Below are 27,627 nucleotides of genomic sequence, written 5' to 3'. Positions count from 1 at the left end.
GCACTGAGCTGGGATTTTCAGCCCTGCCTGAACACTTAGCCCGTAGAGTTAATGAGTTCTTGTAACTCCTCATTTCTGAGAGTCTGTGATGTTTCCTTTGCAAGCTGCTCAACCGTGGGAGAATCAGTCCTTTTCTCTCCCATTTGCTATGGACAGGTGTGAATGGTTGTTTCCAAGCCACTGGTTCAACAGCCTGACAGGAGCTCGGGATGATGAGAATTAAAGCCCAGCACGGTGGCTGCACCAAGTGATGGAGCAGAGGGCACAGAGCATGGTAAGGCTCTAGCATGAAACACTGACTTAAACAATGGCTGAAGGAGTAGCTCTGGCTTGCCAGAGGTTAGGAATTTGCATTCCCCTTTCAAGCACCAGGCATAAGCCTCAACAACAGGGGAAGGATGTAGAGGGGAGGATGGGAAAGATCTCACCTGATGAAAGCTGAGAGGCAAGTCTGTGCACAGCAGAAGCAGTCTTCTCCTTTCCAAGAGTTGGCCTCTTCTTTCCCCTTCACCCCAACTCAGGGAATGGGAAAGGAGGAGAAGAAACCTTTGTCAGGGCTTGAGGCCCTGGTGCTAGTCCTTGTGAAATATGTAACTCAGTGACTTCCAGCACCTTGTACCAGCAAACAAGCTGTAGTTAAGGACAGTATCCCTACTCATGAAGGCTGCTTCAGCATGTTACTACAGAATTCAAAATTAAAATATTTGCCTGAAAAGGCATAGACAGAACATAAAAACCACCCTACCTGAAAATTCAAGAGATGCAGTGCAACAAATAAATAAATTTATTCTTACATTTTTCTTTTTTTTAATAACAGTAGCAGAATAATTGCAACTAGGGTTTTTTTTTTTTTTGGTCAAGTGTGTACTTGCTTATTGATACTTGCATCCAAGGTGATCTACAGCTACAGCTTTGTTTTATATTTTTTTAATCAGGTTCCTCTCGGATAGATAGAGTGACTAAGTACTCAGAGATACTAAAAACTTATTAGGTGTGTAACACAGTGAACTACTTCACAGTCATAAACATAATCCCTAAAGCAAACACACAGGAAGACTGTTTTGTTCATAGCTAGAGTTCAGAAAAAGCCTCATTTTTTCTTTTTGGCATCTTGCTATTTCAGTCAATAGAAAGTAGAGATTGCGTTCTCCACTGTTACCTTTTCAAAAAAAAGCAGGTATAAAAATTACTCAGTAAAAACATACTCTCATATTTCAACATAGTTTGTATGCCAGTTTCTCAAAGACTGTTCTTGAAAAGTCAGCTTGTTCAACCTAATATAAGAAGAAGGTAAAGTATTAAGAGTAACAAAACTGCACAGTAAAAATAAGAATGTCTGTAGCATGTAGTGGTTAGCTGTAAAGAAGTGAAAAAAAGAAAAAGCCTCCCTAGAAGTTGTAGAGCTACATAGCTACTTTTTATAGAACGTGTATTTTCTACCACAGCCTTGATTTTTATTACTTTATATTTTTAAAATAACTTAGAATAATAATGAGTTTGCCTGCCAGCAGCCAACTCAAAAACACATTGGAAAAAGAAAAAACACCCAGCCACCATTGCAGTGGTAGGGAGAAATTCTCCTCAGCAGCCAATCTGTTGTGTCCAGTCCTTTCCCTTCTTAGCAATCCCAAACTTCTGGGATATATTCAGCTTATTAGGAATGGGAGCTCTTCAATGCAGACTTGGGTTTCACCGAAAGGAATGGTGAATACTTCACCTCTGTAATCTCCTGTGAGTCTTTGCAGCAGCTCTGCAGTCCTTGTAGCAGCAAGCTGCAGCCAAATGAAAGGAAATAATATTCCATCCAGCTGTGAAATGATTCACAGGCAGCATCTGAGATCTTCAGATGATTCTCAATCAATACTTCAGCCTGAATCCCAGCTGAGTGGGCTGTGATTTTATCTCATCTGTTAGATGGGAGAAGCTGCCTGTTTGTTCTTGAATTAACTTCTTTCATCTTTGCTGCAGTGATATTGCAACTGACTGCACATCTTTCATCGTTCTGAGTGCCACTCAGTGCACAGAAAAATAAACCAAGCCGTGCCCCCTGGCAATCCATGTAACACAGCAACAGCAGACGTGGTGTGCTCTAGACTCTGCCCAGAAGCGCTGACCTGGAAGGCAGAGGGAAATGCAAACGGGTAAGGACAATCATTAGAATGATGTAAATCCTCTCAGACGGAGTGGCTACAATAAGGAAGCCATGAAACTGAGATTCGTGTTACTACAGATTCTCATCTTGTCACCCTACGTAATGTGGAGTGTCTGTGCCCTGATGTAACTCTCTTCCTGTCTTCTCCTCAAAATGAGTGAAATCAATCAGATGGAATTGTTACATCCCCCTGCCTTAATGGCTCATGCATCCTTCCACAATTAGTAAAATCAAAGAGTTGATGAGGCTGCATTCCAATAGCAGAAGAAAAGCCAAAAATATGATTTTGCTGAATATTTTTTCCCCAGCCTGAACTCTAAGTTGTTAACTGGTTTCATTAATGCATTTGCCCCAGAGTGATCTTTATGCAAATGTCAGCCCTGTCTGAAAGGCTGGTGCAGAAACGGATGCAGTAGCTGTGAAAACATCTGTGAGGCATCTCTGCATAGTACTTGTGAGGAAGTGGGGATTTCTTGGAGTTTAGAAAGTATTTTCTTCCTTCACTGAGTAACACAAGAATCTAAAATACAAAATTACTTATTCTAATTCCCATTTCCTAGGGAAAAGAAGGACTGAGAGGGTTTAAGATAAAGACTGATTGTTCTATTTTTTCCAAGAGTCCCAGATTGGAAGGGGGATTTACAACCATGCTGTGCCCCATCTGTTGAAACACGTAACATGCCATTTGGTTTTAACTGCTGGATGCTTGCTGTGTATCCCATTCTATTTATTTATTGATCTGGGTAACCTCTGACACAAACCTTAGTGTCTTCCATCTGTCCTTTTCAACGTGGTTCTCGGGACTTTCGCTTTCATAAGAAGCCAAGTAAAGTGCTGCAATCAGAAGCAAATACATTATGTTAGGCCCACTGGCATTTTAAAATTTGCTCTCCCTGCAAAGCAGACTGAGTTAAATGAAGCAGGCATGCATTATCCATCCCTCAGATTAGGGCTTCAGAATCCCATTAGGAAGTATAGCATTGCTTATAATTGCACCCAGACAATGCTAACAAACTGTGCATGAGAACAAAGACTGCCCTGAGGGGGGAAAAACCAACCAGCAGAAACTCAAAAGCACAAGGAGAAGAAAGCACTCAAGAGAAAATAAAATGAGCCCAGGGACATGGTGCTGTGTAAGTAGCCAGTGAAGTCCCTGTTTTCTTCCTTTAAGCAGCACCCTTTAGTGCAAAGTATCCTGAAAGTCCATATAAATACATTTCATATGACATTTAGAGGCACCACACCAATTTAGTTCATTCTATTTCAGAATCAATGTTGATTCTCACAGATTATATGCACGTAAAAGAAAAATCTTATCTTCTCTGTCATTTGTAAGGGAGGAGCATTTTTTCTTGCCAGACAGAGATGTCTCAGGACAGTCTTTTCTCACTGTGAGGAAGCCACAATTTAACATGGAAACAGATTAAGCAGCAGCCAGTGACACCATCCCTGCAGGAGCCCAGAGTTCCTTACCATCATCACTGAAGACTGGGACAGTGAGCAAGTACTGCAGAATCTTCCAATCTCTTTCAAAAGGACACTCCACTTGCTTCCATGTCATAAATTCACTGACTTGTTTTGCCAATTCCCAAAATTTCTGTCAGAAGATGAAACAGAAGAGGTGCTATATATTGAACAGCATTGCTTACCCTGAATATTTTTTTTTAAAGAGGAAGAGATCTTGGTTTGGAGACCAAGGCTTCAATTGCCCTTGACTTTTACAATAGAATTGAACATGATCTAACTCAACAACTCAGTTTCTAACTTTTGTGTTCCTGTTTCAAACTGCGGTAACTTCCCACTCCTTCACCTTCTTAAAACTGCTGTTATTTGGGAATACAAATACAGTAGATCATGAAGTGCACTTAGTTTTTTTCAAGGAGCTGGTAACACTCCTTATGCCCAAATTTAAATTTTGATGATGCTCATGCTTCTTGTTTTGCAGTGACATACATCGTGATTTTCACATCAGATGCTTAATACTGACATTTCAAAATCCAGATGTTTCCTGTCAGTCAGCAAATCTGAAATGCTCTATTTTCTTGCTGGAAATTTATGCCAAAAATAAACACTCCCCATGTAGTGTGCTGATGTCATTAATTGATAAACTCTTTCAATAAAAGTTTAACATGCCTCAAGTGCACATGGATTCCTTGAGCAAAAGGACATGCCAGCTCATTGCGCAGCCTAGTTTTAGAACCTTTAGGCTAATTCAGGCCTATGACTACAACTGAAATGTACTGCACATTCGTGTGAATGACCCAGGCTTCTTGAAAACTGAAAGCACCAGGAAACAAATCAGATAACAAGCATGAAATATGGGGCAGAAGACCTACTGGAAGACAAGAGAGTCAAAACTCCCTCACTGCTGCTCTATCACGTTTCTCTTCAGAGACAATCTGAGACTTACATGCATGAAAATACTGCCTATGTATCTTGACAAAGGAGGAACATTTTATCTGAGGAAATAAAAGATAAGCCCTAAAATACTAATTTAAATGATTTTGTCATTAACTGCAACAAACCTGTGAATTGAAATGTTGAGATGAATTTCAGAACTGGGAAGAAGTTCTGGCTTTTTTTTCCCCACTAAAAAAATTTTGAATATTGAAAGTTTCTATAAACACTTCATCTTTGATAAAACTGCTTTTTCCTAACTACCTCCCACCTCCTCTGAGAAGTAACAGATATACTCAAATTCCAGGCTGTGTTTGCTCTCCCAGATTTCAGCAGAAGTTGGACTGTGATCTGCCTCAGTTTTCTGTTAAAGGGGCTGACCCTGTATTAAAACCCCACTCGGTGCTCTACTTACCTCAAAATTGACATGACCATTTGGAAGGCGATTGGCACCACCCTCATTGAGGAAGTAAATATCTTTGATCAACAGGCTGAAGAAAGGAATCACGATCTAGGAAAAGAACAGCTTTATTATCAGTCTGGTCCTGAATCAAGACACAATGGTCTACAGAGAAAAATGAAAGGAAGTTAGGTGATACAAAAGTTAAGCAAACTACTGAAGGACTAAAGTCTCTACAACTCTCTTTCACTACACAAAAACTGTGCATTCACTACATTTTAAAATACAGGTCTCTCCAGAAAGTCCTTCCTTCATTTATTTCTATGCCATGCCCCTCTTGTTTTCATTTTTTTCTTCTTCCTTGTGGATTCCAGGAGATAAATGCTCAGAGGAACCTATTTCATACATGTAATTCCTGTAGGGTATCTCATAGTGTAGCTTTCTCTCTTGACAGGACTTGCTTAGTAAACGAAAGCAGATGCACATTGAAGTAGAGCAGGGAATATTGGGGTAGCAGCACAAATGGTTTTTGAACTACACTTCCCTGAGCTCATGCCAGTCATGGAAACTTGGTACTGACTGGCTTGCAATGAAGCATTTCCTGCCAACTGAACAATGTATTTTCTTTGGAGAATGATGGAACATTCTTACTTTCTTAAAATGGTTCTATTTTACTTTTTGTCCTGTGGAAGTTTTCACAGCTACACATCCTTGTTGCAACTGGGGATGAAACAAATACCACTTACTATTTCCATGGAACACTTCACTGCACCACATTTCAATACCTGTAAGTTCTTTCTTTGGAGTCTTAAAACTGACTTTCCTCTGAAAAGAAGTAAGCCTCTTACATTTAAATTTCTGGTACTTTGAATGATATGTGAACAGATCCTTAGGAGTCAGAAAGACATTCCATGTATAACAACAGTACAGACTAGCAGACTGCATGTGGATTTGCTTCATCTGCCTGGAGTGTATTCCGTGAACTCCAAGATCACGTTTATTAAACCCAACATGACGTCCTAATATCATAAGGAGTTGATGAGCAACTGCTTCCAAGTGGAGAGCAGCTAGGAAGCGATTTGATTCATTTCCACAAGAACTACCACTGAGATGCTGCATCTAAAGACTGTACACAGGAAGGCAATTCCAGAGCTCTGTCTAGATTTGAGGTTTAGAATACCTTTTATGAGTAAGTTTTAAAGTTTTTCAGCATTAAGCCATGAATTACTGAAAGTTTAGCACAAGTAGCAGCGATAAAAACAAATTACTAGCAACCTCATGTCAGTCCTTAGCCTTTCCATTTGTGTTATGGGTTTGTGAGATACAGGTCTGTGTCAAAAAAAAAAAAGAAAAAAGAAAAAAAAAAAGGCTAAGGCTTATTTTATTTAATAATCAAAGCAATCATTTAATGTTTGGACTTCCAGTCAGCACCAAACTATCTGGCAGCTTTTTACAAGCCCACCAGGGGTAGAGTTGCAGAGAATCAGAATTCCAGGATGAAGGTTTACCACGCAACTTAACAAGCACATTTCCCTTTTTCCCTCTGCCAAGTCATGTGCAAACACACCTTCTCTCTGTTGCTGTGGGCTGTCAGGGACCTCTGAGTGGCTCCACGCAGAGCAGTTCGGTAATTATAGAAATTGCTAGAAGGGTCCATCTGATGCTACAAGGCATGAAAAAATACAAATAATGAGATACACACAATCCTTTTTCAACTGAGCAACTCTTACATAGGAAAAGATCTTCTGAACAGCCCCACAAATACAGCTTGGCAGAGGACTGCAGCATCTCTCTATCTGCTCATTTGATCAGAAGAGAACTTCATTTTTAAAAATGTCCATTCAGCACAACAAGGGATCCAACACAGAGTCTCTTGGACAAATCATAAACTCTTACAATGCTGCACTTGCATGATCTTTGAGCAAAGTCTCTACTACCTGAAGGTAACTGTCAATCAATTTTTTGTTGTTGTTATTTTTAGGAGGTGGCTTTGGGAATTAAAAAACTCAAACAACCAAACTTCAATTTTCTTCTTCCAAATCAAAAGAGCAGCAGTCAGCTGGACAATTCTTACTGTATCTCCTAGAATATCCACTAAGAGCACAAAGATACTAAATGAAATGTCATAACAAAACCAAACCCGCATTTTAGAGCGGTTAAAAGCAAAATGGTATTAGCAGCATCCTGTCCAAATATTAGCCAAACTTACCTCAAGAATATCAAATTTGGCTGTCTTCACTCTTGCCCAGGTTTTCTTTAATCGAGACACAGGACTCATGTTCATGCCAGCTTGATATAAGAGAAAGAGATTGTTGGAGTATTTAAAAGAAAAAAATCTTTCAGGTAGCTAGGACTAGTAAGTATTTCTAAAGCAAAGAATCTATTACCAATAACAAATATTTTCACCAGACCTACTCAAGAAACCAGAGTCATTGTTTTCTTTAAGTTCCAAAACAACGTTGGAAACAAAATTTACATCTCTTACAGAATGAAAGCTCTAAAAAAATGCTATGACATTATTTAATGTGGATTTGATAAAGCATATATATACAGTAGAAAAGCTCAAATGAGCATTCTGAACACCATCTCTTACATACTTCATTGAAAACTACACATTAACTATGAAGAACAAATAAAAAATTCCCAATGTTTTCCTATCAGATTTAAAGGGGTGTGGAATTTTTAAAGTAGTAAGATGTGATAGAAACAATGGAAGACATCAGTTCTCCATATTACAGGGAAAGTTACTATTCCAATTCAGCAATTTAGAAGTTGGTTTAAATAACTAGGGATTTAAGTCTCTGAAGAGTTGCAATGAAAACTTTGGTTTATACCAAATTTATGCTACACACATAGCGCTACAACAGTGTTGAGCAACTTCATGCTGCTGACCAAGCTAAGCAGTAGACTTTTGTGTGAAGCACTCTGCTTCCTTTATCCAGATTCAAACATGGATCAAATAATATCTCCGTGCACATACTTACAAATAATAGCCATTAAGGAATTGAAGTTGCCAATGTTAAAACATTCCCGTGCCACATCGATGAAATATTCTATCACTCTTGCTCTGTGCTTCTTCTTCACAGGCTGCAAGAGATGCATTTGTAGGGTTATGCTCAGCAGGAAACAGCATTCAGACACATCCCCCTGTTAAAAGTCTTTTCCATATGTACCACAGCTTCACACTGTCCTTTACGTGTAGAGGAAGCCACACCACTGTGCTCAAAAGCATTCAGGACAGCAAAGACAAACCAGATCCTGGGCAGGCAGAGAGCAAGGACAACAGGCAAAGAGGTTCTGCCAAGAAGAAGGATATGAAGAAGAGCAGAGCAGAGCAGAGGGTCAGCCAGAGGAGAGAACATGCCTCAATTCACAAGGGGCTTTCAAAAGAGAGAACAGCAGGCCAGACACACTCCTGCACCAAGAAGGGCTAACCCAGAATAAATCACCACTGTCACATGAACAAGGCTGAGGCACCAGTATAATGCTGAAAACACTGAACTTATTTCCTCTTCAGATGTGCTCTGACGGCATCCAAATGTGAACAGTCACAAACTGAGCGAATGAAAAGTCCAAAAGGCACCAAATCTGAAAAGGCTTCACAGTTTTAGATTACTAAACAAAACCTTTCAGCACAAAAAGTCCTTGCTCACCATACAGATTTCTGTTGCAACCAAGTAACTGAGCCTGTTAAACCACTCCACATAGGCTTCAAGATTGCGAGTCTTCTTTCGATCTCCATAGCAGCTCTATGGACAGAAGAAAAATAGCAACTTTTAGCACAATTTTTGTCTTTTCCCTACGAGACCTTTTGGCTTCCTGCCTTGCCATTCCCAAACACTGTCAAGTAACCAGGAATAACTCAAATTACCCAAACTGACAAAAAGCTTAGAGGGGAAGCAGCAGTGATAGTATTCAAGCATGTGTAACTTCCTTCTGAGCTGGTGGCCCAGTAAAGCACCCGAGCAGGCATGTGGAATCCACCATGTGCTTTAAGTCCTACCAGGATGCTTTAAGGACCTAGGAAAGACTTAAGCAAACCATCAGGGCTAAGTATCTGCATAAAGCTCCCTTGAATATGAACACTGTTTCAGTCCTTACTCCTGTCCCATTGATAGTGTAAATACAACACTAAGGTCTCTGCAAGTGCAGCAGGAAAACAGAGGCCAGGCACATTATGTTTGGCTGTTGATGACATATGGACATACTGCATCCTAACTTTGGGAGATCAGCTATATCATTTTGATTGGATTCTCCCTTTCCTGAGCAGTGCTATTCTGTATCATCTTGGAATCATTCCCACACCACATCTCAGGGCTGCATAAAAACGGGTGGACAGGAGTTTCAGTTATCTCTGTCTGCAAAATCAGTTTCAGAGACCATCTGACTGAACATCAAACTGTAAACTTGCATCATTCTATTCTGTGTGTCATTTTAAGTTAATTCAAGTTTTAATGGACTGACTTTGTCACAGTTTATTTACAGAGGTTAAGTCATCTTGAAAAACATAAAAATTAAATAATTTTGAAAACAGCACTCAAGGAGATGACAACTCCATCACGGCTGGTTAAAAACACTGCATGTTTGCCCTCCATCTCACATAGATCTAGAGCCCTCTGCGCCCTTTTTGCTATGTCTGCTCTACCTGCAAACTGCCCCATGTGCCACTTGGCTGCAAAGAGCTCAGTTTACTAAAAGGAAGAACAGGTGTTGAAAATGAATAATGCAGAAGCCAAAGTTAAACTCAGCCTCTTCCAACTGTAGGCCGCATACACAGCCTGGGGAAAACATTCACAGGATTAAGTTCTCCCTTAGCTTAAGGCCAAAAACCCAGGAAATGTGTTCATTTAAGTCAGTATGTTGGCTGAGCTCTGGAGCTTCAGGAATTGTCCTCCAGAAAGAAAAAAAAACATTAACAAAATGTTTAATGGGAATACTAAAGCTTGTTTTCTACTGATCCTCATTTATTGCTGGACCTCACTTCCAGCTCATGGTGCACCTGATGGTAAATGCTGCATTTCAGAGCTGCTCCAGATCTGCCCCATTACCTTGTCATTACTCAAAGGATCCTTTTGCACAAACGCCTGGATAAATTCTTCTGGTCCAATATAATTGAGTCTCTCCTAAATAAAGCAGAGAAGCAGCCAAGTCATATTCCCTGTTTACCTGCACTTCAAAAAGGGGGAGGATGAAGTCATCCTTGGGAACATAGTAACTCACAAGCTCTATGTGTGTCAGCTGCTGAGCTAACACATAGGGATCATTGCAGACTGTGATTATGTCCCTCTGGATGGACTGGGGCTTGGTCTTTAGGAGCGTGAGGCGATCTGTGGATGTGGTGGCATCAATTTTTGCAAGTACTTCCTCGTACTGGGTAACCGCGGCCAGCTTCCGAATCAGGTTCTGGAGGAGCTGCTGCACGTTCTTCCGGTATACCTGCTTTAACATCACACAATCAGAAAACACTTCCAAAATGTGAGAAGACAGCATTAAAGCCTGCATGACACCACAACAGATGGATGCTGATACCTGTATTTGCTGTCAACTTATATGCTCTATTATATGAATTTGTAATATTAATGTTTCATCAGGCCAAAAGGAATCCAGCTGAGGGTTTAAACAGTGATTGTCTCACAGGTTCAATATTAACTCAGCTGGCTCAAGGAACAGCAGAAAAGATGTGTTCAATCCACTTCCTGAAAAGTACCAACCACCACTGGAGGAAATACAAGAAATGAAAATACTCCATCTTCTCCTGCTTAAAAAAGAAAAAAAGAAAAAAAACTAAGTATTTGGCCATTCAGTGATGAATAAAAGGCCTGCTTCTCTCTGCACCAAATCAAGACCAATTTCACTGAAGTCAGAGTTAAAACTTCCAGTGAATCTGAGGAAAAGGAGAATAAAACCATCTCTCTCTTTCACCTTTGCAGGCCTTTCCATGTAGTGATTTAAGTTAACAGGAGTGACAATTTTAAGTAGGAGCAGGACTCAGCTCTTAAGTAGACAGATCTGTGCAACCAAGGTGGTTATGCTTCCAAATTCCACATATCATCCTAAAGCCATTAAAGCAAACCCTAAGTGGCTTCAAAAAGGATTATACAAAATCTATTGTCTGCACACTATAGTATGATCAGTCCAAGGCAGAAATATTTCCTTTATTCTGAAGAATTTGTCCTTTCCTCCAAAGCTTTTTCCAAATATGATGTTTTGAAGTAGCAATGTTAGTGTGATGAGAGGTTTTTTGTTGGACTCTTACTGACAGCTCTTAAAAGAACTGGAGTACAATAATTCAGGAAGTGGAATAAGAAGCTGTAAGTAGGACTGTAATGAACAGGAGTAGGAAGCTGCTTCTTTTGTATCCTTTACGGTAATGACTCACAAAAATCCAAGTGATCTGTAGAAAAGCAAGGTCAAGGAAGTTGCCATTTACTGTTCCAAGCAGTTCACAATAGAACAAGTCAATTTACTGCAGCACTTGCTTTCACTTTGTCTTTCTAAAGGAAAACTCAGTCAAAAAACCCTCAAAGCTACAGCTAGAAAGGATTTATAGTTCTCTGCAGAGTAAAATTGCTCCTTTTGCACATTTTCTAGCAGCTTTGTGTATCTGCCTTTCCCTTCAATAGATGATTTCACTGTTTAAACTGTCTGCATTGCCAGAAACTTCCCTGCAGACAACCCTTCCCTCTTCTCATTTCACTGTTCCATCCACCAACTCAACTTCCTCCGGGCTAGACAGTTCTTTTTTTGTGAGCCAGTGAGTATTTTTCAAGTGGGTGTGAGCCCTCAATCTTAACTACTTTGCCTTGAACTGAACTTCAGTTTCTTACCTTGCTATGAAGGCTATCTACAAACAAAGCAACCTGGCACCCCTGGAATGAGGGCACACCTCTTACCTCTTCCCAGTCCAAAGCTCCCTCGAGCTATCCTGCAACCTTCAGCTTGCACATCAAATTGGTTCTCCTTTTCATTGGTATTTCATACTGCTTCTCACTCTCTTGTCCCATCTTTTTTCATCCCTCCCCACTTTCACAACATCAAAATGTATTTCAGCTTCCAAATTCAGTTTGGGTTTGCTCTTTTCCACGCTTGTGTACAGCCTCTCAAGACCTTTCCAGGTGTTTGGCAGCACTCTCAGCTCCTCCCAGTCCAGCTTACCTCCACTCCTGTTAATGCGCTCTTTGCTGCCTCATCCACATCATTACTCAAAGGCTTATATAAGGAATACTGGTCCCTGAGGAACACTGGAAACACAATGGCATTTAGCAATTGCTATTTGTGTTTATGGTTCTTCCAAATGCCACTCCAGTGTCTTTTGCAATCGTAGTATTATGCCAGCTACACAGGATCTGCTTACTGAAACCTCGTTAATTGCCTTTCCACTAAGTAAATATAACCCTTGCCTTTTGGCAGAGTTTATTTCAGTACTTAAAAAACAAGCACCAGTTAAGCAGCAAAATATTTCATAATATCCACGTGGAACTTTACTTCCATCTGAAAAGTGGGATTTAGAAAAAGGTCAGGTGATTTCCTTTTGTGGTCCATCCACAGGAAGGAATATGACAGACTTCCTCTGAGTTGATACTTTAAGCTCAAGACAATTCTTTCTGGTCCAGTCCTCTTTTAGAAATTTCTCCCCAAACCTGCTATAACTTTTCCATTGACCTACAGGTCAAAGGCCCAATTCTAATACACCTTACTCAAGAAATGATCAACATTGATAGGGATTTCTCAGCTATTGTCCTAGCTAGCTTCTTCCAAGCAGCATCACTAAAATGACAAACACTAACATCCACCAAGTTGTGCCTGTCTGCACAATGTGGGATTATGCTGTGGGCTTAGGGAAGGAGAGAACATTACCCATTACTTTGGAAAAGATCTGCTGATGCTTTATGGTTTTGTCCTAGGCTTAGGTACAGACAGAACTTTTTGCCTACTAGCACCTTCATAATAAATTTTCTTAAGCACCCAGAGCCACACCATGTTATTAACAGCACTGTCAAAGCAGTAAAAGCTTTGACAAAAGCCTCTTTATCCAATAACTTTGTGTGCAGACAACTTACCTCATCCCCACTGGTTATTCTTTGTGCCAACTCCTTTAAGTTCCTCATCATTCTTTCATCTCGGAAATCATAAGGAAAAGTCTCTGTCCACTCAGTCAACAACTGTAGGATTTTTGGTGCAATTTTTTGTGTCCAGTTCTATTTGGAAACAGTAGTGAGGAATGTTACATGTAACAGCAATGCAGGAAATATCTAACTCAAAGGAACTAGAATTCTGTTCTGGAGGACACTGTGGAGCATAAGGGTAAGAATGTCAGGTAAATTTTTGAGCTTAACTTAATTCAGCATTGGATTACAGGTCAGAGCCAATGGTCATGGAAGCCAATGAAGAGACTCTCATTGGCTGAGCTGACCTGGAAATTAGGCCTCAGGCGGGTGGAAGTGACTCCTGTCATTATCAGGAGCGTCTCAGCGCAAGGCATTGATTAGAGTTTCCACAATTTATGACTAACCACCAACAAAGAAAGTGCTAAATTTCATTTGTGCCAAGACTTACGTATGCACTACACCTTATAGTGAGAAACCTTTGTACAGAGAGAGGGAGTGGTGGTGGGAGATGTGGTGGTCGGAGGCTGCCTTGGGCATAGTGACCACTAAATGATTTTTGATTCTCAGTGAAGTAAGGAGGGGGGTCAATAAAACCTCTGCCTTGGACTTTCAAAGGGCAGATTTTGGCCTGCTCAGGACACTGGTTCAGAGACTGTCTTGGCAAAACAAACAATGCAGCAGAAGCAGCAGCCCTCATGGAGGACAGACTGGGCAGTGTGGAAATTCCCCATGAATCTCAGCGAATAAAGAGTCAAATTCTAGCTGCCTGTGTTGGGTTTTCAATCTGTTCAATCCTGCTGAGGACTCTCTTGAATAGCAGCATTTTGGTTTGGGCAGGGATCTGGGAAGCCCCTGAGGGTGTGGGATCTTACCTTGTCCAGGCCAGGCTCGCTGAGTCTCTGCTGCTCAATGCACAGGTGGCAGACTTTGGCCATGAGCTCGTACGGGTGCATGAAGAGACGGGAGCTGAGAAGGAAGGTGAAGATGTACGTCCTCTGCAAGCAAGAGGAAGACAGAGAAAGGCATAAATTACCAGCATTTTTTATATTTTCTCGAAATGCCTTCCTGAAAAATCTGCTCCTGATACTTTCCTATCTGCAGAACAAAACTCTACATGTGGCTGTGCCAAAAGCAATTACTACAGAGGTAAGCATTTAATTTAACACTTATCATTGCTCCAGAACCAGTATTATAAGTTTGTGCTCGAGCCAAGTTATGCAAGATTAAACCAAAACAAGGCAGGGCAGAGGTGGTTTAGCTCTCCTATTGCACATAGCCTTATTGCAAGCTCATTACCTGAAATTACTCAGAATAAAATTTAAACTCTTCTTCTCTTGCTCTACAGTAAAGCTTTAGCTCCTGGTTGAAAGTGGAGGGAACTACATAGCTTAATTTTACAGAATAAAAATCAGTAACTCATTCTGAGGTTACAAGAAGCAGATCCTTATTTTGCTTTGTTTTTCCATATATCATGATTTGAACTCAGTGTGAGATGGATATTCAGAATATCCATTCCACGTTCCTCCTTGCCAGTAGTTAAGTATCTATGGCACCCACTCTAGAAAGACTCTACAATGTTATGGCTCTAGAAACTTGGAATAAATCATCATGTTTGACCAAGCAGTGTCTAAATTCCTACATATTTGAAGTTTACACTAAGCATTAATGGACAAGCTCTAGCTTAAGCACAGTCCTGTGCTGCTGTTAATTCTGATCCAAGTTAAAAAAGATCCTGTCTTGGAAATGTGAACAGATCTATGAAATAACAGAAGCTGAATATAAGCAGAGTTATGTCTTCAGCAGGAGCATGTCAACAAGCAGAGCTCCAGTTTCATCACCCACCAGTTATCCCCAACTGCCCTTTCCTGCCACCTTTTGATATCAGTCTTTTTTATCTTCTTTTCTAAGAATTATAGAAAAAGTCTCAGTGCATGGGCGTGCCTAGAAAGGCCAAAAATTCTCAGATGACAAATGTCCTCACATCCAGCCTCCGCTGATCCCAAATAGTGTGGTACTAGTCCAATGTTTTGGTTGCTAATTGCACAATACAGGTGGACCTCAGATGAGCAATGGGAAATGTGCATCAAAAATTGCTTGGTTTTGCAATAAATACTTTCATTCTGTCACAACGGTGGTCATGCCTTTCTTTTCAGCTTGCCTGGCAGATTTTTGAGGCTCAGTGGTACACACAATCCATCAAGCATCAAGCCAGTCTAGGTGCATGCTTTATAAATGAGTCACCAGGGTTGCTCACCTTACAACAGGAGTAATAACGCATTCGACTTCCTAGGTCAGGTGAGTTATTGCATGCTGCACTCAGGTAAAGCACATGTTATCTTATCACTGCTGGGCAGCCACTTGAACCCTTTCCTTAGCCATTGGATGTGACACATTCTGCTTTTGCTGCACATGGGAAAGTTCCCCTTTAGGAGATGCATCAGGCCTGGCCATACAGTTAGCTGGGTGTGTAACTTACATCAGGATAATAATCCACATTTGGTACTAAGTGCTGGATCAGAGCTTCCAGAGATCCCGACAGGAGATTGTTGTCGTGGTAATAGAGCCCTCCACAGTTGTCCTCTTTTGTCTGATACAGGTTCCTGTTGCAGCCGCTGCTGTCAAACATCGCTGCAAAGGGAGGTGTCTGTGGCATCTTTCCCTGAGGAGACACACAAAAGAGATAAGGGATAATTCACAGAAGGTACAGTGTAAGGGGTTTTCTATCTTCCAGAGGTAGTACTGCACTAGGAAGAAAAGCCAGTGTCACACCATGGGTTACTTGCAGACTGTTTTCAAGCCTGGAAAGTGCCAACACAGGCTTTCATCACTGCCTGTCACAATTGCCAGGTGCTTCTTTTCTATCTTGCTGTTTCTTTATTAAAGGACATATAAGACATGCAGGCTAAGAGTTAGAAGGAGGTACAAGAATCCTGACAGGCTTTGGGAACTCCGACTTTCATAAAGCTTTTGGGGATGTGGCATAATGGTCACTGACAGCTTTGGGCAAATCCTGACAATAGCTCCCAAAGAGCAGCACTCTGATGGGGAAATGTGTTCAGGCTGTCCCAGGCTGACACCCCCCCAGCCAGTACAGAAGGAGACAGACTGAAGTGAAGCCCTGAAGGGGTTATGTGAGAGGACAGTCCCCTTTATGCAACACGACAGCCATGTAACTGCAATCCCACACCTCCCATTTCCCAACTCCACCCTGGTAAATTGGTGCTTGGTTTTCCCAGTAACACTGTGACAGGTGTGATCCAGGCTAAAGCCTGATGCTTCAGTGCATCAGCCTCCACCTACCCTCTGAGTGGCTCTACAGAAATTTTGGAAAAACTTGCCTGTGTACAGTTGCTTACCACTGTTGTCCAAGTTCACCAATGATATAAAAGATGAGACCAGACTCAAGAGTTTTGTTAAATCTTCTCCCCAAATATTGTGAAAATGTGAAAAATCCAGCCCTGTGTTTTTTAGCTTTAGGAAAAATAAAGCAATTACTCATCAGTCTGCATCTCAGTGCCTGTGGAATCAAAATATCTTTCCAAGGAAAAGATCAGTCAGTGCTGCAGGCTGTTCAGTCATTCAGAGCAGTGGGTGGGCAGCAAGGGGCCATGACCACCCAAGAGCTCTTTTGGTAATGCAGGATCTGAAAAGGCCAAAAGATAAAATCTCTCTGATTGCTTGAGTGTTGAGTTATAAATGCCTTCATTCTCCCTCCTTCTCTGCTTTCTGGGAGTAGCAGTTCTTGTCAGTTTAAGGAACTTAGGTTTTTATAGCCTCGATGGCAAGCTAAGTTTGTGCCCAGTTTTAACCACTAATGTGCTGGTTTTAACTCTCCTGCAGCAGTTACTGGGCTGTGGATGCTGATGGGCACTCAGGGAGAGACAGAAAAACTTTGCTTCCAATCCTCCTTACAACTTAGAGGCAAGGGAGATCAAACTGAGAGGATGATCCACACGCTGCCGTGCTCATGTGTTGACAGAGCATGTACATGTGCATGAGAAAAGCATTAACGCCGCTGAGCCATCATTGTAAGTGCAGATGCTGTTTCTTTTCTCTCCATTGTATCAAATCCTATTCGGGAAAAGGCTCTTTAAAGCCACAGACCTCAGCAAACACCAGCCTGTGAAGGCACCCCGTTTTGAGAACAGCTAGTGATGTGACAGCCTGGAGATAAATAGCGCGCTGCCATCTGTGTGCTCCCCAACCCATAATAAAGCACTTTTCAGAGTGAGCTCGGTGGAGATGAGAAGCTATTAAGCTATTAGCCAGATTCCTTAGCTTGGACCTGAAGCACCACACAGACTTGCTGCTGCTGCTGCTGCTGGCAGTGTGTCCAGACAATGGAGACATTCAAACCAGCACAAGCCTGAGTGGTTCAGTAAATAAACAGTAACAGAAAGCCAAAAACAAAGGCAGAGGACAGTGGAGAGAGCCTCCTAGACTACACGACCTGTGCCAATCCCACCTTGAGAGGTGCCAAAAGATACCTGCATCAAAGTGGGAAAGACTGAAAAGTCTCCATGTCTGAAAAGTGACATTAGACACTCTGTGCAGCTGTTCAAGCAGCGATTCAATTCCATTCAGCCCAGTGATCTGGGAGAAGAATGAAGTAAATACACGTGCCACAGCCCTAAGAGTGTGAAATGCAGCTCCGAATTTAACAGGCTCCTGTACCAGAGAGTTCAAATTACTGGGTAGGTGAGGTGCAACCCTACCACGGCCATGCTCTGCACCAATAAAGTATTCTGATGCATAAAGACTCCTGGTCTTTCAGGTTCCTTGCGAGGCTAACTCAGCTTAAGGAACAAAACGTTACTGAGGAGCTGACAGGAACCTTCTGCAGCATTTCCTAGGTTTTCATACTGTGTATGTAAAGCCAGAGACTTGAACCAACTCCAAAATATTCTTCAGTCCACTGGCACTGAGAGATGTCCTGTTTGCACCAAAATTCAGAATTCTTTTCAGCTACAGTGTATTCAGTCAAAACACAAGTGGCAGCGAACAGTGTGTAAACACTGCCATCCACCAAACATTTGTAGCACTGTAGCTCCAAGGTAACGCTCCACAGGGAAGTGAGAAAGGCTGGTCTGCATCTGCAAAACAACTTGACATCAATATTAGCACTTGTGAAAAACCAAGGAGAGTAGTTGTTTCAACCCAGATCTCGTATTAACCAAAACAGCCCAATTCAGGGTGAGACTGGAATCTGCAGGGGATTTAGCCAGATCTAGCCAGAAATTTTGATTCCATGCAACCCTCACCACAGAAATCAGACATGTTGGAGACACAGAATCACCTACTGACTCATCAACAGGAAGGAAAAAAAATCATCAGGCCATCAACAGATGTACAGATTTGTAACCATAAAATAAAATTCTCAGAAGTTTGTCCCAAAGGGTACATATAGTCTCACTTGTATGCTATGTATTTCTGGAAGCTGCTTGACAGAGAGGGCTCAGTCCTGCTTTAGGGAGACACCAAGTCGTGGTGATGTTCTGTATGGCCAGAACTGGATTTCACTTGGAAATGAACATGACACAGGACATGCTCTCCATGTGATGAAAAGGGATGATATCGAAGTGTGACAGAGATAAATACAGCATAGCCAACGGGATGATTCATACAACACATGTGCTTTTCCAGCATGACTCCTTTATTATGTTGACCTTGACTCCTCTGCTGTATTTTATTTGGAGGTGGAGACACAAAGCAGCATGCTTAATTCTAATTAGAAGCTTCTTTGGCTAAAGCTTCAGCCAAACCCCGCCTTCAGAATAACTTGAGTGGAACTGAAATTTGGTTACAGAGCAGATAATGGTCCACAAATCCATGGCATATAGAGCAGAGGAATCTTGGGACCTAAAAATATTGTTGATAAAGCACAGCAGGGCAAGATCTGATGAGCAGGAATTGGAAAAAAAGACACGAAATATTCTCCCAGTGAAAAACATCCTGGCAGTTAAAAACTGGAACTTTTTAACTGGGCTTTGGAAACATTTGGCTATCAATCACATGGAAACCCACTTATCTCTTCCCTATTTCTTTTTTTTTTTTTTTTTCCAAGAATGAAAAGAGTGGCTTTCTTTTTTTATTTGCCTATTTTTTTTTCCATTAAAGATCCGACTTGAAGGAAAGAGCAATGAAATAATTTCCTGGCTTTACCAGTGATCCTCTTGTGTGACAGAGAAGTCAATAACTCTGCACTGTGGAAAGAAGAATACAACATTTTTTCTGCATTTAATATCATTATGGAGAACATGACACCTTGGGCATTGAGGTCCATATTCTGGCTTTGAGTAGCCTCTAACAAGAAAGAAGTCTCAACCTTCCCAGTAACAGCACTGTAAATAGGAAGTCAGAGCCAAAGACGATGTGCTCAAACCCCCACCATCTCCTGCAGGAGTCAAGTTTCAGTTTGGCAGAACTAAAGGAATCAGATGTAGCTTCCAGGCTGCCAAGTGCTTGTCCAAACCTTTATGTTCAGCAACAGGAAAAAAAAAAAAAAATCTGTTTTCTACTATAAACAGTGGAAGGTTGCATTGGTTTGTTTTCATTTTTATTAAAGAGCTCAGGCTGCACGTGAGATTCATACAACAAAGCCAACAATATGGAAAGCTTGTATCCTCTATAGAAGCACCCACTGAGAAGTTCAGTACTAGCCATAAAAGGTGCCTTTAAAGCCACTGCCAAACGTTTTCAGCTCCTCTGTTTGTTACAGTTTTCTCCCACACTACATCCCTCAGGCAGAGGAGTGGTAGGAGTCCCAAGCCACACCTTCCCTTAAAAGATGCAAACTTCAGAAATGCAATTACATCCCCTCAGAGCTGTTCCCTATACAATCAGAAACCCTTAACCACATTTAGCTGGTGATTACCATCCACCATTGTTATTAAGGATGCCATCGTAAAACTGAGGCAGGGCAAAACAAAAGACTGACTTCCTGCAGGAGCCGAGTTCCAGAGAGGGCCCTCATTATCCCTACTCTTTCTTTTGTTAGCAACATACCTACAGAAACCCTTCCTGTTGTCTTTGACATCTCTGGCCAGACTCAATTCTAACTGGCCCTTGGCTTTGTTAACCTCATCCCTAGCTGTCTGTACAATTCCCCCGTATTCCTCCGGGCCTGCCCCCGCTCCTTGCCCTCCCTGGCCTGCCTCTCCTGGAAAGCCTACAACAACCTTCCATTCCAGTACTCCAGCCAGAGCAGCCACCCCACCACGTCTCCGTGATGCCGGCGGAATCACGCCCATGCAGGCACCTGCACGTCTCTAATTCCTCCTGTTTGTTCCCCATACTACTCGTGTTTGTGTAGAGGCATCTGAGCCAGGCCCTCGATAAAGCTGCCTCGCTGGCCGGAGCAGCTGCGATCCTTTCACCCAGGCTGCCCAAAACAAACGCGTACCAGACACAGAGGCCACCCACCGCATTCCACACAGCTCTGCCCTGTGTGCGCTCTGCTCACAAAGCTTTCGGGTTTTTTGCACTGAAAGGTAAAGGGAAACTCTACAGAACCAAAGCCACCGAGGAGATAAGAAACCTGAAAAACTCCAAGATGGGTGTTCCATGTGCCTTACTTGCAGAAATTAAGATCACAGAACTATCCCAGCTCAAGCCTTCTTGCTTCCACTCTTCGTGAAGAATTTGCTATACAATTCTCTGAGTGTGACTTCAGCACCAACTTCAACCAATTCCTTCCTAGAATTACTTCTTACTTCTAATATTACTTATTACTTCTTATCTTACAGTTCTTATAATAACTGTATCTTTTAAGAGGCAAGAGTACAAAATATTATTTCATACTCACACAGGAGATGAAAAGAGGAGTGATATCAAGAGGAAGATTAGGAACCTCTCCTAAGGAATCCACCCCAGAGGAACAAGAGGACCAATATTATCCATGCTGGACAGTGGCTTAACAGTAGAAAATACATCTTGCACAGTTGCTGGTAGGGCAAGGAAAGACCTGAGGTAGACATAAGAAACCCGACTGAGCCGTAAAGTACTTTTTGGTTCTCACTAAAACAGCAGAGGATGAGCAATTCTGTAGTTTTCCAAAAATCACCTGAGCAACAATAGCCTGCAAAGGAAAATTAAAAACCCTAGTAAGCAAAGAATAAACCAGGAACTGAATTTCAAGTAGAGGCATTTTCCCCCTGAATGTGCATCTTTCTTGGGTCTATAAATAGACCCAGCCAATGATGTGGGAAGGTCAGATGCAACACTGCTGACTGATCATTCGCGTATGAGAACTTTGGCACAGTAATTAAGTGAATCCTGAATGACTCGAAATTAAAGTCCTTGGATTCTGAACTGCAAAGGTATGATGGGTATGAATACATTTGTGTGTTTACTTGGGAGCATTAGGAACGTTGTGGGGGGTTTAAGAATGCCTTGAATTTCTCCAAATCTGCAAACTTAGTAAAAGGGAAGGGAACAAACAAGTTCCTCTTTGTTGCTGATGTGCTGCAAATCCACGTTCCCTGCTTAAGCCCCACAACTCAGCTCCCCTTCTATCCTCTCTCATCCTCTTCAGTGGGGCAGAAAGAGTGAGTCTAGTGATGCTGAGGGTGGCTGTGACAGCACTGCTGCAGTGCCAGACAAGCACATGCAGGCAGACTGCCTCACAGCAAAAATCCCAGCTGCAGGAAAATTACTCAGTCCGCGGCAAGGACAGGGAATGTGCTCCTCCCAAATAAAACACATGATACAATCGGTCTGTGTTGCTGGACACACAAAAGTAACAGCCTCGAACCACATGACACTGGAAGGCTACCACACCTATAACATATTATTTCTTAAAGCACTTGTCTCTTCCCATGACCACAACGCTGCTGAGATTTCTATCTGTAGGTTAAAACTGAGGAGGCCACAATTATTTAAAAAGATATGAAGCATGTTTCATCACCTTTTTAATCAATGCACTTGATTAATCTTTTTGTTAATTTAATTTGTAAGTTTAATTTAATTTTAGGGATATTTTCTTCATCTGGATGGTGTCCTTTTGGCATTTGAATGCAAAATAAGTATTTTCTCATAAAAGTGTGGGGTTTTTTAACCTTGTACATATTTTGGTAATCCCAGTTTAAGAAGAGAAGTTTAAAACATGAATAAACAGGATAAGTATGTATTATAAGTGACATGATGGATTAGCACAGCAGTAATTAAATGTCAGAAGGCACAAGAGATTCTAGAAAAGTTCAGTACATTGCATACTCCATAGTGACTCCTGCAAAACTTGAGGGATTTACAGAACGAATGAAATGGAAAAAGAGGCACAAGAGTCTCAGGCCAGCCAAAGGATTCAATGAAATATCTCCCATCTTAAACAACAGACAACACATACAGCTACTCTCTTCTACCAAAATTTATGAGCAGGCAGCTGGACTGAAAGCAAGGAAACCAATACAGGGATCATATTAAGAAACAACTTCTCCTTCCCCTCACTGCAGAATCCATTTCTTTCACAAAAATTCACAAATTTGGACTGTCCTCCAAGCACTTTGTTTAAAATCAAACTAATGCACAAGCCTCAGTCCTGTGTGTTAAATTTTGTCCCAAATCAAACACCATCAGGAAAGGCAGACAATCTACTGGCTGGCCAGTGCAAAGTGTTAATAATTTGGCTGCAACTGCTGATGGCAAAATTGATAGCTTTGGCATAAGAGTAGAAGTGTATTAAATGCAAAGAAAACACAAGAATGCTACTAAAGCCCTACACTTCTTTACATTACTGAAGCAGGGTGGGGATTTGAGAAGCACAAAGCATTCCACTTATTGCACTCAATGAAGCATAGAACAGTTTTGCCATTTGCTCTATTTGTACTTAAATATTACAGCCTTAAAAGACTAAATTCCCACCTCTCTACTCAGCCAGCTGCAGACTGGTTTGTCAGGGCTGCCGTCCACCAGCAAGATGCAGAGCTCCACAGCCTGGAGCAGTTCACCATCCCAGCTCCCACACTGCTGAGTGGCAGCTCCTCAATCAGCTGATGGATTGCTGTAGTTCTGAGCTCAGGAGTTTGAAGGCAAGTGAACAGCGGCGATGTTTTACTCCAAAACATCCCACTGTAAAACGAGTGATTCAGCAGCTGATTCAGGGCAGCTGAGATGTCCAGGAATGGGGCGTGGGGTGGGGTGGACAGATGAGGCCTGTGATGCCATCCATGCTATGCTACCCCCACCATGAATCAGAACTCTGACATGAGTCCTGTAGCTCTGTATCTAGAGAGTTCTGCACTCTGCATCATTTCTGTAGCATGCTTTGTGCCTCCTGCGTACTCCAAAGTGACGAAACTGAAAGTTGATGTTTTCAACAGAGATGGGAGAAGTTTCCTCTACACTATCACCAGAAGAGTATCATTGTGGTATTCGACTTTCACTAACCTTGGGGAGCGTGATCCATTCTATGTGGCAGGGATGTGAACCCTGGGATGTGACAGGGATGTAATCCTAACCCACCCCAGGTGATCAAAGCCGAAAGACCCACCTTCTCTATCTGCATGGTCAGTAGCTAAGTGTGGGTCTGGGCCACTTCAGAGTGATAACCAGCTTCATCAAGAGCTGGTCATGTATCCATCCACAGTCAACAGAAAAACCATTATTTCAGTGCTTAGACCTGGCAGCTGGTAGTTTGGATCTGCTTCTGACTCTGCTACAAGCTCCTCACGTGGCTTTAGTCAAGTCACTCAGTTTCTCATTACTGCATTCCTCTGCTTGACAGTATAAAGAGGGATAAGTATGGGGTTATTTCCTTTCATTACGCACTAAGATCTTTTTTCAAAAGGTGTACAGAAGGTGTATCATATAGTACTGCCAGGAGCACAGTACTAGCCTTAAGCATGAAGCTCTCTTGACATGGTTCCTTCTTCAAATCTGAATCCTCATCAAATCTGAATCCCCAAACTGTTGCTCTTTGCAGATATCCATGCTTGGCCTTTTGGTGCAACCTACAGTACACTTCAAAAGAAAACACCTTTCCCTTTTGTAATCATAATAGGCAGCCAAGTTATAATTTACAACAGCAAGCTATAGTGGTGTTAAATAACAGTACTAAATTTCATTTAACTGTTTCTTCCTAAAACCTCATTGCCAAATGTCTCTTTGCCATTTAGATGATGCAGAAAAAATGCTGGTTTTAAGGCAAACAATTAATATAATCTTTTTTTTCCCCAGTTGCTGAGTCCTTATATTTCCATAAATAGTACAGAATTTTTACTGACACTTCAACATACAGCAGGTTGAAAGCAGTATATTTACATTTTCTGCAACAGAAATACTTCAGTTAAAAAACCACCAACACAACAACAAAAAAACCACTTCCCAATGCCTAGATTGAAGATAAAAATGGATGGTTCCACTTCGGCAGTTAAGAAAGGAAGTACAACTCCGTATCTGCATCAGTTAGACTTTACTCACACTCATTTATATCTAGGCTGGGTATCAGCCAGTGGCTTCTAGAACAGAGCTGGGTCTGAGGTACAGAAGGCTTGTAAAACAGTCGTCTGCAATCAGCTTGACTGATTCCTTGGGGAATCAAAGAGAAGCACATTATAGCCAAAATGACTGAAAAGTGCTTTTTCCCCAGTCTGGGCAGGGCCATAGCAGAAATCTCCTCCCCTCACACGCTGCCACTGCTGGTTTGTGTCAGCCTTTGAGACACAGCAGCAGTTCCCGTGCTCGACTGAGGGTGGACCCTTGGGCTTTGCAATCGATGGTCAAATGCTCCTTGCCTGGAACAATTACACTTATTAAGTCACCACCCAGTAGGTATGGTATTGAGCAAATGTACACCACGCTGGGCCATGAAAAGATCATTGCCAACATGGCCTAATAGTGTCTGAATCCCTGCAGGATGTTTAAGGGAGGGTCAACTCTAGTCCTGATGGACAAGTACTGTCAGTTCAGCACGCTACATTCATGCAGAAAGCACCTAGCCTTGTATCAATGAGAGCAATTATCTCAGAGAATACCCCACTCCCCAATCTGACTCAAGCTGATTTATCCTCTGTCTTACTCCTTATGAATCCAAATGTCTCACTGTGCTGGATGACGCCGCCTCACAGCTCCCAGGCTCCTCTCTGCAGGTGTATTATCTGGTATTTCTGGCCCTATTTCCAGATGTGACAAGAAGCAAGCTGAGTACCCGACCCCATGGGAGGAGCAGGTGATCTGGGGAACATTTTATTCCGGGAAGAAGATGCATTTTAATGAATCAAATCAAAATAGTCAGAATGCATGGACCTGAGTCATGCAGTGCTATTCTGGAGCCGCCTAGGGAGAGTGAGCTGGATTGTTGTCATGATCCTGCACATATTCCATTTAGAAATACAGCCATACTAAATGCCCCCCATTCAGGTTCCTCACTGTAGTGATTTAGTTTTTTAATACTACTTCTTACAGCAGCTAGAACAGAGGAGAAATTAGCTACAGCTTTCAGCTGGAGTCTTTGCCTCCTGTTTGTAAATTACGTATTGTCTTGCTGCGGCTGCAAAATGCTCTCTGGAAGTTTTGTTTACAAGCTCATTTTCTATCAGTGTTTACTAGATGATGTAGCTCAGTCCCTCATACCCATGCCAAGCAGAGGGCACTTGTCAGTGCTTGCAGAGTACACCTGTGTGTTTACTAACATTTGGAAAAAATGCTTAAGTATGTGCAATCACAAATTCTGCCTCCTCCTCTGAAATGCAGGCAATCTATCCCAACCAGCCCCAGTACGTGTCATTACCCCAGACCCTTACAGTGATGTACAGCACAGACTGGCAATATGATCCACACAAAGCTCCTTCCTGCCTTCACCCCACGAAAAACTCACTTTTAAACCATCCAGTTACAAAAGTACAGCCCCACGCTGTCACCTTTTCCAGTTCACGTTCCTTCATTGATGCTGCTCCTGGCTTGAACTGTGCCTGTCACTTCTGACACAGTGTGACAGTAGCTCACCCCGCAGACCATGAACAGGTGCCGTGACTCTGCAATCCCCAAGGGCTGTTTAGATAACCCACACAACTGGAGCACAGGCAACAACACACTGTGCTGTGCCCCAAAACCTCAGCAGAAAGAAACCACGCAGAATATAAACCAACATGGATTCAGCGCACCATACAAAAAAAGCTTTTTACTCAGTGTCTGGCACAGCTGTGAGCTTAACCCCTGCTAAATCAATAACTTCTTTCCTCTTTTACAACGATTTAACAAATCCTACAGTGGCCTGTTTCAGTCCTGCTGTTCAAAGAAGTGATATCCCCACTGCTTATCCAAAATCAGAGCTTGGTCTCACCTATCAGTTCTCTCCAGTACAGCTCATCAGTTAGCTACTTGTCTTGAGTATATTTAGCATTGATTTTCAGCTGATTATCAGCTTCTCTCCAAGGCATCTCATTTGGAAGCTGTAAGATAAGCCTGAGGAAGCCATACCCCAAAAAGCTATTCTCAGCTTTCAAAATAAAGAGACAGCCTAGGGACCCAGTCCTGCCTGCCCAAATCCCAATTTCCCACAGATGGCACGTCATCTCAGCCCACCAAGGCAGTAATCTTACTGAAAGCAACCCCCTCAACATTCCTCGCTTAAACATAGCTGCCTGCGGTACAGAGCACCTCTTTGTTCCCGGCTCTTTTGATTTTTCAGGCCATTCTTGCCCTTTGAGAGGAGTCAGCCCTGCTCTGCTCTGTTCAGGGGAACTCCCCTGAAAGAGTTCCTCACCCCTCTGTGCTATATTTAGCTTTACACACAGGCAGACTGGGAGGCACTGCTTGTTAGGGCTGCCTTAGTTTACAGTCTGGACTGAGCACGACGAGCAACACGCTGGTCTTGGGTCATTTAACACTGATTTTGGGTCATTTATCAGTCCTTACTCTCCTCGTACCCCTGAACTGCTGCCACTTCGCACAGCGCAGGAACCTGGAGTTTTACCACAGTTAACACTCATCAGATACCCAGCAAAAGACACACACACATCCCGCCCACACACCCATTTTACTCAGCCCTACAAACACAATCAGGTAAATCGGTGCTTTTTTTATCCTTGCCATCCAAGAAAAACAGCAATCAGTTGAACTGATGGGCTTAAAGAAAAGCAGGGAAAGCTTCTCCAAGGATTATAGCCACGGAAAAAAATTACATCGTGCAGTTTTAGGACCCTGTTCTATCTTACTACAGGGAAGGGGACAAGGAAAAGGACCCAATCACTGCACCGCCAAGTGCTTCTTCTGCTGGGTTGAAGTCTCTCTCCCTTCCCCAATATGCTGATTCCCAAAAATGAGCAGCTCTGTCTGTACAGAACTGGGTAGCCAGGAAGGAGATGAAACACCAGGAGGAACGAGACCGTCCTGCCGGGGCTGGCGAGAAGAAGACACAGATGGATAAATGGATGGACGGATGGACCGACAAGACGCACCGCACACTCGCGGACTGTACCTGGAAGTGGCCGCAGGCGCTCCCGGCCCCAGACGCTGCTTTATGGCTCTCACGCACACATCATCCACAGGACAGGACAGCAGAGCTCAGCTCAGTTCGGCTCCCCACGGGACAGTGCCGGCGGCAGGCGGAGCGCCGGGAAGCGCGGCTCCCGTCC

General features: G+C 42.4%; 1 protein-coding gene across 4 annotated transcripts; it reads right to left on the bottom strand.

Moving 5' to 3' along the window:
* Positions 1-663: 663 nt before the first annotated feature.
* RASGEF1B (RasGEF domain family member 1B) lies at positions 664-27,627 on the bottom strand. 4 transcript variants are annotated; one of them, XM_032109504.1, is made up of 15 exons: positions 27,471-27,627; positions 20,862-21,020; positions 15,534-15,716; positions 13,930-14,052; positions 13,010-13,147; positions 10,170-10,388; positions 9,998-10,072; positions 8,603-8,698; positions 7,934-8,036; positions 7,159-7,238; positions 6,517-6,612; positions 4,965-5,060; positions 3,626-3,749; positions 2,914-2,986; positions 664-2,114 (listed from the first exon to the last, which is right to left on the bottom strand). In XM_032109504.1, exons 3-15 carry the CDS (start codon positions 15,708-15,710, stop codon positions 2,090-2,092), a joined length of 1,425 nt encoding a protein of 474 aa, XP_031965395.1. In that variant the 5' UTR covers positions 15,711-15,716; positions 20,862-21,020; positions 27,471-27,627; the 3' UTR covers positions 664-2,089. The 4 variants fall into 4 exon arrangements, with proteins under 4 accessions (XP_031965395.1, XP_031965394.1, XP_031965397.1 ...); XM_032109503.1 differs by lacking the exon at positions 20,862-21,020; XM_032109506.1 differs by lacking the exon at positions 20,862-21,020 and having other exon boundaries at positions 10,170-10,385; positions 27,471-27,626.

Source organism: Corvus moneduloides, chromosome 5 (genome assembly GCF_009650955.1).
Source record: "Corvus moneduloides isolate bCorMon1 chromosome 5, bCorMon1.pri, whole genome shotgun sequence".
Taxonomy (NCBI): Eukaryota; Metazoa; Chordata; class Aves; order Passeriformes; family Corvidae; genus Corvus; species Corvus moneduloides.
This window is presented reverse-complemented; position numbering and strand designations above follow the sequence as displayed.